We start from the raw sequence: 11687 nt of genomic DNA on the forward strand, positions 1-11687 counted from the left end.
TAACGAGTCGATCCCGATTAGCTCACGAGCAGCTCGGCTCACTTACACCCCTATCCACTGGGTTGTCTACAATAGTTTGTAGTTGCCATTTATACTCTGGTGGATGACTACATCGCAACATTGCCGGTTAAGGTTATGGTATCTCCTTTCATCCTACATCAACTATTCATCATAATCTATTTAGCTAGTTATAATCACCTTTCTATCATCACATATCTCTCATCATTTTATTTCATCACACACCAACTATTTCATCTACCCATGTTTCATCCGCAACATATTTGTAGATATAAAATAAATATACCGTTTAAATCTTTTAAAACATGTATAAAATCGTTCATCCAGCATAGACAGCAAGTATTCAAATAATATGCACACATAGCACATAATTTATATAAAATACTTAATATCTATGTGTAAGATGAAAGTAACTATATATACCATAAAAATCCTATAAATGCTTCCTAACTTCAAACCCCAAGATTTACTCTACTAAAACTTCATATTCTGGACCTAGAAGGGTCCAGATTCCTAACTTCAAACCCCCAAGGTTTACTCTACTAAAGCTTCATATTTTCAGCTCTTTGGACCTAGAAGGGTCTAGATCTATAACACAAACCTGCAAGAGGGGTTTGAGGCATTCAAAACCCTAAAGATGAAGTGATTCAAGCCCTAACCCCAAAATGGAATCTATACAACAAGGAAGGAAAGGGGTTCATTTTTGTACCTCAAAATGAAGCTCATTGCTTGAATAACTCAGAACAATAACCTTTCTTGGTCCCTCTTGCTGGAACTCTTCTCCTTTCTTGCAAAATCACACCAAAAAGCTCAAGATAGCTCTTCCTCTCACTCTACACACTCAAGCTCGCTAGGGTTCTCACTTATGGGAAAGGTAATCGCAATTGAAGGCCATAAGTGCCTTTAAATATGGCTCAGGCCCAAAGATTTAGGGTTTCTCCCAGCAGTGCGGACTCGTCGAGTCGCCTCATCGACTCGTCGAGTCCATTCATTAATCTGAGTCATCAGTCGCGACCTTACTCGACGAGTTGAGGCGTCAACTCATCGAGTCTCTCTTCTTCACTCAAAAGAAAAATACTTAAATTATGATACTTGGAAATCCGGATGTTACATTTTGTTTTTTTATTCAATAAATTTCTTACAAATGTTGCTACAACTAAACAAAAATAAATAATTTGCTAAAACATAATACAATAAGAAGTTTATTCACATTTAGCCATTGAACTTTTTAAAGTGTAACGAACTTTCGATTTTGTTCATATTTAGTCACTAAACTTTTTTTCGTTATCTATTTGCTATTGAACTATTGAAACTGTTCACATTTTACCCTTATGACCGGTAACAGAGTTTATGGGTGCAATTAAAATCCCATATTTTACAATGGATGAAAAAAAATAGGAGGTTGGTATTGGTGGGACCTACTAGATTAAACTTATCATAATAATAGAAAACAATAAAAACAAACCTTAAAATAAAATTAAAATGGGTATGACAATCGTTTTTCAATTGTTAAGGACGATAGTTGTAAGAAAATGATATCACTAGGAACAGCCGAGCTAAAAAAAATAAACGACCAAATATGATGATTAGCAAAAACCATAGGACCATTCATGTAATATATTCTATTATAAATATACAACTGATCACACTTAGTTAGTGTACCCAAAAGAGTTTCTATATCCATAAAAAAAATACAAAAAGCTATTTGGCAGGATAGAAATGATGAGAAAGTTATTGGTGCTACTCTCGAACTCCAATGGTGGAAACCAGGATAACCATAAAATACCGTTTTCCAATGTGGTTGTCATAGGAACTAGGAACTACTTTTGGGGTAGAAAATGGCGAAATGTGGACATCCAAGTGGCATCCTGGTTCATTTTTGTTCATATACTTGCCATTTTTGCACCATTTACCTTCACATGGGATTCTTTTTTTATTGCATTTATTGGGTATTTGTTAACTGGAATTTTGGGCATTACTCTTTCCTATCATCGACTTCTATCCCACCATAGTCTCAAACTCCCCAAATGGCTTGAGTACACATTTGTTTATTTCGGAGTCCTAGCAGCTCAGGTTTGCTTTTACCTCCGTTGTTATACTAAACTAGATGAATCCTCGTGTATTGTCTAAGAAATTAAACTCTGAAATTAAAATACTAACTTTATATGTTATTTGGAATAAATTGAGGGTGTTTGGTTTAGTAGGATGATTTAAGTAGTAAGTAGAAATGAAGCTATAAATTGTTTTAATAGGTATCATTTTAACAATTCTGTGGTTAATTAAAAAAATAGCTTATTAGGCTAACTTTAAAACATAAGGAAACATATATATATATATATATATATATATATATATATATATATATATATATATATATATATATATATATATATATATATATATATATATATATATATATATATATATATATATATATATATAAAAGGAAACATATATATAATGTCAAATATTGAGAAACTAGAACTAAATAATTCAATTATAGACATCATAATGGTTAATATAATAGGATGTGATGTCAATTATTTATTCTTTAAACGATAATTATAATTTTAAAAGATGTAAAACAATATGAAACATTAAAGGAAAATAAAAATGATGAAAATTAAACCTTAAATAGTTATAACTTTTTCATCTTCAAACAACTACAGTTGATTAAATAAGCATATAAATTATATTTGATCATCAACCAAAGAAAACACATTTATAAAAACATAGGCTATCTATTTAGAAATAGCCAAAGAAAAACATATTTTTAGAAAGAAACACATTTATTTGGCAACTTTAAAATCACTACTACCATAGACATTTTTTCTTCAAAAATCGTCTTGTACTTGTTATTGTGATTCTTTTTGATGAAAACATGTATTTATTGACCCAAACAATATGTAGACACACAATTCAAAGAACAACTTATTTGGAATTATAATTATGCATCTATCAGCAATAACAAACAAAAAAACATAAACAAAAAAAAATATATCTTATCATCAACAAGTACCATCTCCAAGCCAATTATATTGTTTATAATTTTTTATAATTATGATTCACCATTTCCCAGGTCCTACATAATCGCAACTGGATAACACAATCATCTTTCGATGTATTAAACTCAGTTATCTTAGTCAATATCACCTCAAATCCTCAACACATAAACTTTTAGCAAAAAAGAAGTTTTTTGGGGTTCTTGTAGTTAAATTATTTATTTGTACATATTTAGTAAAAATGGGTTAATTTCATTGATTGCTTATCTAATTGCATGATTCTTTTTTTTAGAACCACAAATCAACTCTACTCCTAAACTACTATTAATTCCACCTATGTTTCTAATGAGACTTAAACCTTCAACCTCTAAGAAGAATGAGAACATCCGGTACCATTGGGCTAAAAGCTCTTTGGTGACATGACTCTTTTAACCTGAACTAAATATTACAAAAAACTTTAAATATGAAATGGTTTGATAACTTAAATGATTATCAAAACATTAAAAAAAAAAGTGATTGAATTTGTCTTATTCTCGCGAGGTTGATGAAATTTAACGAAAAGAAAATATCAAATCAAATTAAAAATATTTAAATTAAGATTTAAATACCATAGGTGAAAAAGGATTATAATATGACTAGTTAAAAAGAGAAATACATGTTTCTTAAAGTAAAAAACATCTCAATTAATGAATTACATACCATGAGTTATAAAAACCTTTGAGTTGTGGCACTTAAAAGTCAAATAAATGTTGCTTTTAGGTAATGATTTTAGTGGAACAATTATACAATAAACTATTATAAGAATGTCATAATATCAAAATATTGATTTTGTTAATTTGATTGGTTTGAAATTTAATTGGTTGTGTTTTTAATTTATTTTTATATATATAAACTTTATTTATACAGGAAATGATTTATAGGGATTTAATGTTATATTATTTTCCATTATGACAGATAGATATAAAACAATATATATATATATATATATATATATATATATATATATATATATATATATATATATATATATATATATATATATATATATATACCACTGTTTAAAACATATTTTATTTGAAAACATATATACAATAAATTACTATAAGTTGTATCATAATATAAAAATCAGTTATAATATTTCTTGATTTATGATTACATATATTATTCAAAGGGTATTTAAAAGATCATTCAAGTTTAAAATGCATGTGGTTTGCGTATTTTAACTTCTATAATAATAGATATATAGATGTAATTTTTCGTAATTTGATTAAATTATACTTTACATGCAGCGAGATCCGATAAGTTGGGTGAGTGCGCATAGATATCATCACCAATACGTTGATACGAATAAAGATACACACTCACCCATCAACGGTTTCTGGTTCAGTCATATGGGATGGCTACTTGATAGTGGATACATGGTTGAAAAGGTCTCATAATTATATCAATATATTGAAAATCAAAATTTTAATTATGATTGAACAAATATTGTTGTTATATACTCTTATGTACTGAGTGTTTAAATTGTCCTAAAATGATATTAAATTTATTATTTTGATGCAGTATGCAGATCGTAAAAATGCTGAAGATCTTAAAAAGCAAACGTTTTACATCATAATGCAAAAAACGTACATGTTGCATTTATATGGATGTGGGGCTATCTTATTTGCTTGTGGTGGATTTCCATACCTTGTCTGGGGCATGGTATGCTAATTTTTTTTTTTTTTTTCAATTTTATAAATTATGGCATATTATGACTAACATTTATATTTGATTTAAGAATGATATATATATATATATATATATATATATATATATATATATATATATATATATATATATATATATATATATATATATATATATATATATATATATATATATATATATATATATATATATATAGGATGACGTTCAATAGAAAACTATAATTAACCAAGGAAACAAGAGACCAATCTTTTTATAAATTTTAGAACTTATTTTTTATCAAATAATTAAATAAATAAAATAAAAATACCGAAATTCATAACTTATTATCCTTTTTCCAATGATATCAAATTCAATTATTATTATTATTATTATTTTGTTTTTACATCAAATTCACAATGTGAATTTTTGAAAATTCACAACGTGAATCCGAAAATTATTTTTCATATTTACAATGTTAATATATAAATTTAGATATTTTTAGATTTTTTTTTCGATAAAGAATAAGCTCTAGAAATTGAAAAAAAAGATTTGGTTCCTTAAAAAACCAATAATTATGGTTCTCTATTGAGCTTATATATATATATATATATATATATATATATATATATATATATATATATATATATATATATATATATATATATATATATATTCATTTGAAACCATGTTAATTTTGTAAAACATAGAAATACAATTCTAACCACTAATCTTGCAGATAAAAAAAATTATAAAGTGCAAAACAAAAGGAAAAATCAAACAAAAATCTTTTTTTTTAAAATATTATTTTCATTATTTAGTTTATCCAAAAAAATTTAAAAAAAAAATAACGTTTTTTTCAAAATATAAGTGAAATATTTTAATAGAATATTTCACTTTAAATAATCAAATCGAATTTTTAAAATATTAGAATATTTTAATATATTTCTAAAATTGGAAGATATGCTAAAATATTCTAATATTCTACTTGAATTGTTAGATTTATTAAAATATTCTAATATTCTATTAGAATTTTTTAAAAATATTTATAGTATAATATTCTAGTAAAAAAAATAACATTCTAAAAATTTGATTTGAATAGTTACAATATACTCATTTCGTCTCAAAATTATTATCCATGTTTGACTTTTGAAGTCTTTCCATATCAACTTTAACCATAAATAACTTTATTTGATTATATAATTATTGATGAAACTTATAACAGTAAAGAGATATTTAAAAAATAATCTATTCATTTATCTTGCATAAAAAGTTATATAACAAAAAGTAATTATTTAAGGTCAAAGTTGAACAAAATAGATTTAAAAAGTCAAACATTAACAATAATTTTGGGATGGAGGGAGTAATAATTTATTAAAACATTTCACGTATATTTTGAAAAAAAAAATGGTAAATTTTTTTATTATTTTGTTTCTTGATAAAATAAATAACAAAAATAATATTAAAAAATTTTCGATAAATTTTCATTTATTTTGTACTTTAAAAATATTTTTTTTGATATCCTAAATAAATGACTAAGATTGTGTCTCTATATCTCACAAAATATGATTGTCTCAAACCAACTCGAATGGATACACAAAAATAGTATTTTGGCTTGAAATTGTGTTCCAATAGACTACTAAACTCAACACAAAAACGGTGGGATTGAATAGTAATCTTTATATTTGGTGTAACATTATTCATTACACCAAAACATCTTTTGAATTGTTTAATAAAATTTTGGTTAGTTTTATAAATTTATAACTTTAATAATTATTCTATTCAATATTATAATATGAAAATATGTTTTTAGTATAAATTTTTAGTGTGTGTTTGGAGTAGAAAAAAGTTTTGGTGTTAAAAAGACACAAATCTAGTGATATTTTTAGCAGAATGGTTGGAGATGCTCTCACATATTTCTCTCTCTATGTATATATATATATATATATATATATATATATATATATATATATATATATATATATATATATATATATATATATATATATATATATATGGGGCAATTAAACAATAAAAATAAAAATTGGGTCGTTAAAATGCTCGCTGTCACAAAGTAATTACTATAATATTGCTAAGTTTACTAAATTCATATAAAATGCTTCATTCTGAACATTGATATAATGATATTAGATGTTATTGAGTTGATGTCATTTGACTTTTCTCAACTAAAAGTCGAGATTTTAAATATCATATAAGAATATAATTTTATATAATTATAAATGAATAAAAGGAAATTCAATATATTAGCTAATATTTATATAAATAAATATTCTTAAGGTCAATGTTTATTCTAATACATTAAAGATTATAAAGAAAACTAACTATGAATATGTGATTGAAAATTTTCAAATAAAATTTTGTTACCAATTTTGGTAAAATAAGGAAAGATAATTGAACAATAATTAAAAAAATAATAAATAATCTTTATTATAATAAATGAATAGTTTTAATTTTTCTCTTGCCGATTGTCACTTTAATACAACTCATCATTAATATTATGTCATATGTCATGTAGATATATTGAGCAATTTATTCCAAAATTCATTATATATTTTTTAATTATATGTAAATTTGTTATAATAACTTTAAAAATTTGATATATATCTTAAGTAAGAATTTATTTAAAATGACTTATTTAAAATAATTAATTAATAGTTATAATTTTTTATTATAAAAGTTTAATTAATTTATAACCGTGGTTCTCATGGGTTATAAACTAGTGTTATATATAATACTAGTTAAAATCTATTTTTTTGTAACAATAATTGAATATATATATATATATATATATATATATATATATATATATATATATATATATATATATATATATTAGTAATGAGTAATTTAAATAGGCAAAATGATTTAATAGGTAAGATATTTTTATTTTTGTATATATTTTGTTACTGAATTTTTTTTTGTCAAAATTTTACCATATAAGGTTTTTTTTTTTTTTTTTTTTTTTTTTTTTTTTTTTTTTTTTGTATTATATTGTACATGTTTGATACTTATAGCCAGCTACTTCAAGTTAAGTCGAAAAAAATAACTTAATAGGATAATACAATTTTCAGTTTGTATAACATTAGTCCTTAATGTTTTTGAATACGTTCAATCATTATGACAAATTTCATTATGTTTTGTTATGAGTATCCTACGAAGGACAATACTAATGATGTATTGTCATATGTGGCTTATCCCTCACTCACGTATATCAGTAACATATTTTATTTATTTGTCAAATAGTGTTTGTGTCCTAGATTTCTCCAAGAAGATGATGTCTTCGACTTTGGTTTTATCTATGTCCATGGCAGACAATGAGATTCTTTTTTTTATTGTTTCTTCGTAAATTTACAAATCCATGAAAAAAAATCAACCTCATAGAAAGTTTAAATTTTCACAAAGAATGTCGTTGTCTACAAAAAAAGATACATGAAACCGAAGCCGAAAACATCTTTTGCTTTGAGAAAACTAGGACACTAATATTATTTGGTTGATTCGTGAATTGTGGTACTTATATAATTGAATGACGAGTCATATATGAAAGCACTTTATTAATGATTGTCTCACGTAGGATGTCATGAGAAAAACTAAAGAAACAGGTCATAAGGATCGAATGTGTAAGAAAACAATAAGGACAATGTGAACGAACAATAAATTAGATAATCTTGCTATGTCATTTTCTCAGCTTAATTTGTAACCAGTTATAAGGACCGAATATGTACAAAAAAAAAAAGGAGAATACTCAAATATGGACAAAAAAATTCAGTGATTAAATGTGTACGATGAAATGTATATTATCCTATTAAATCATTTTCATGTTTAAATATTGTTTATTTAACAAGTAGAAGGTCAGTTTGATTATATATATATATATATATATATATATATATATATATATACACACACACACACACACACACACACACACATACACATATAATGCGGAGCCAGGGTCAAAGTAAATGGGTATCCCACACCGATAGTTTGGTTCCTCGGTTTTTTTGTTTTCAAAACTCGATTTTGGGTTTAAACTCAAACCTATTCGGATGTTTAACTTGTTGAGAATTGAGAAGCTTGTGCTGCTTATATAACAAAAGTATAGAAGTTATGTTTCATGTTATGGATGATGTAGGAAATTTTTTTGAATTATAAGAAACAAACTGAAGAGATATACGATAGAAACTGAAAAACAAAATAAAATCCACCCGTGTCGAGGTCGAGATTCAAAATAGGGGCATCCAAGTTAAAAGTACAGTACTTTACCACTTAGATAACTTGGTATTTGTGTTTAATTTTCACAACATCATAATATAATAGGTATAAAATCCCTATAATGCTATATAAAATCCTTTTAAATATTTGTGAAAATAAAAGAAAAGAAATGTTAGGAAGAATAATTGAGCTTGCAACCTTCAAAATAACACCCTATTGACATGATCACCTGAACCAACTAAAGCTTTTGTTGTTATTTTGCTAAACAAAACCTTCCTGAAGAACGTATACTACTGAAATTTTTTTGAGGAGCTTCCCGGGATACCCCGAGATGCAATGTAGATTCGTCCATGTGTGTTTGTTTGTGATTCTCTCTTTCTTTCTCTCTCTCTCTCTCTCTCTCTCTATGTGTGTGTGTGTGTGTGTATATATCTATACACACACACACACACACTTTTACAAAAGAATAGATGTAAACCCTTTTAAATAAGTTTGAGGTATTAGCATGTAATGAATATAAAACTTTGTATTTAATGATATTATTTATTATATTTAATCTATCCATCCAGGGTGTTAGAATAGTATGGTTGTACCATGCCACATTTATGTTGAATTCTATTTGTCATATTTGGGGACACCAAGCTTGGAACACTGGCGATCTCTCCAAGAACAATTGGTATGCTTCAATATATATATATATATATATATATATATATATATATATATATATATATATATATATATATATATATATATATTCGTTAAGTAAAATAATAGTTTCTGATAACCTACTATTTATATATCTCATGAAGGTGGGTGGCATTGCTTGTTTTTGGAGAAGGATGGCATAATAATCATCATGCATTTGAATATTCAGCTCGACATGGATTAGAGTGGTGGCAAATTAATATTACATGGTACCTTATATGGTTTCTTGAAGCCATAGGGATAGCTACCAACGTCAAAGTACCGACTGATGTCCAGAAGCAGAAAAAATCAAATTCCATAACACACTCAAATGATTGATAAGTTTTTCCCTAAATAAATTTTATTAATAATAAAAGAGGTTTATAAATATGTATGTGTGTAAAATATGTAAAAGCTACATAAGGGAGGTCAATCAGAATGTCCTAACTCCCATAGTAAGGAAAATGATGTATATGTTATTATGTGTGAGTCTAAGATTTCTATGTTCACCTATTTACAACAAATGTAATTTATATAGAGACATATGAATATGTGTATTTGGATATTTTAGAGACATTATTCCCTAGTTTGAAAGGGTTTACTTTATGCTTCATTATGTTTAATTGCAATTAAAATTATATGTTGAAATGTCAATGCATCTTCTATTTTATAATTTTGACAAAAAAACTTATTTTGTTTGTGTGGTTTCTATAGGAACGAGTATGGATATTTAACAACACTAGAAAACTAATTAGTGTTATACCTTCCGATGTCAGGTATTTTAACATGTTGAAATTGCAAACTAACATACTTTCTTTTAAGTGGACAATGCAAAAATGGGAAAGGTAGTTTTTTATTGCATTAAATAACAACATAAGGATTTAAGTTTATATACTTGTAAGTTTGATGGTTCTATATGCACAAGAATGATCATAATTAAAATGCTATTGCCAATAACATATTGTGTGGAAGTAATACAGATTAAACACGAAACTAAAAGCACAAAATACACATTATTTATGTGGTTCGATTAAGATGACCTACGCCCACGGGCTGGAGGGAAGTATTCTTAGTTTACGAGTTCTAAAAAAAAGTACAATTCAATAGAGATTCACCTATTCACTAGAATTCAAGACAAAAACAAATGACTAGCAGGCATCCCTAATTATAGACTAAGGATAAGAGCTAGATCCCTAATGGGCCTAGCCCGTTAATACATAGGCCCATGAATGGTGTTAGTTAATCATGATATTTCATGTAGTAGCTTTTGGAACCTTCATCCTTGAGATACATCGTATGTGTGTAACATCCCAAAAATACTGAGTAAAATTTTCATTTTTAATTAGGTCAAAACCATTAGTTTTCATTCATTGATTGTATCAAAAACCATCATTCATTACAATATTCCAAAACATCAGACTACTAATACATCAAGTGCAGAAATCATGCGGGGAGGATGTTGTGTCATCACGTCGGGCCCTTCCCTTTTGAACTGGAAGTACCTGAAACCATAAATATACATTGTAAACACAAAGCTTAGTGAGCTTCTCAAATTACCACATACATCATACATATAATATAACAACATGTGGCTGTGTCAGGCCCATATGAATCCCTGGGTTCGGATTAACCCAAAATAATAACATATAGTTGTGTCGGGTCCGTATCAACCCCGAGTCCATAATGACTCCGAGCCCATATAGCTCAATACATAAATCATGCAAGCACACAAACATAATTAGATGATAACATATAGTCCTAATCATACGATACAATGGATCAGACTTTGTCACACTCCCGAACCGAACGACGGAAACGTCCGAGGGCTCTTGTGACTTAAATTGAATACCATCACAATGAATATACATGAATCATAACACAAATCATCACCATGCATTGGAATACTACAACTGATATTGTTTACATTCAGTACATTTTTTAAACATTACAATTCCATAACATAGACTATCTGATTGATAATTTAAGCAAAACACCATGACATTTCCTGATACTTATTCTTCGGCTTACCTGCTACCTGAGAATACAAGTTATTTTGGAAAA

At 26.5% G+C, this 11687-nt stretch overlaps 1 protein-coding gene across 1 annotated transcript; it reads left to right on the plus strand.

Moving 5' to 3' along the window:
• Positions 1-1690: 1690 nt before the first annotated feature.
• LOC145001382 (palmitoyl-monogalactosyldiacylglycerol delta-7 desaturase, chloroplastic-like) lies at positions 1691-10191 on the plus strand. The gene is made up of 5 exons (XM_078960757.1): positions 1691-2091; positions 4310-4450; positions 4584-4724; positions 9509-9615; positions 9752-10191. Exons 1-5 carry the CDS (start codon positions 1738-1740, stop codon positions 9963-9965), a joined length of 957 nt encoding a protein of 318 aa, XP_078816883.1. The 5' UTR covers positions 1691-1737; the 3' UTR covers positions 9966-10191.
• Positions 10192-11687: the final 1496 nt, after the last annotated feature.

The sequence above is a fragment of the Lactuca saligna genome, chromosome 1, assembly GCF_052625555.1.
Source record: "Lactuca saligna cultivar CGN05327 chromosome 1, ASM5262555v1, whole genome shotgun sequence".
NCBI classification, from domain to species: Eukaryota; Viridiplantae; Streptophyta; class Magnoliopsida; order Asterales; family Asteraceae; genus Lactuca; species Lactuca saligna.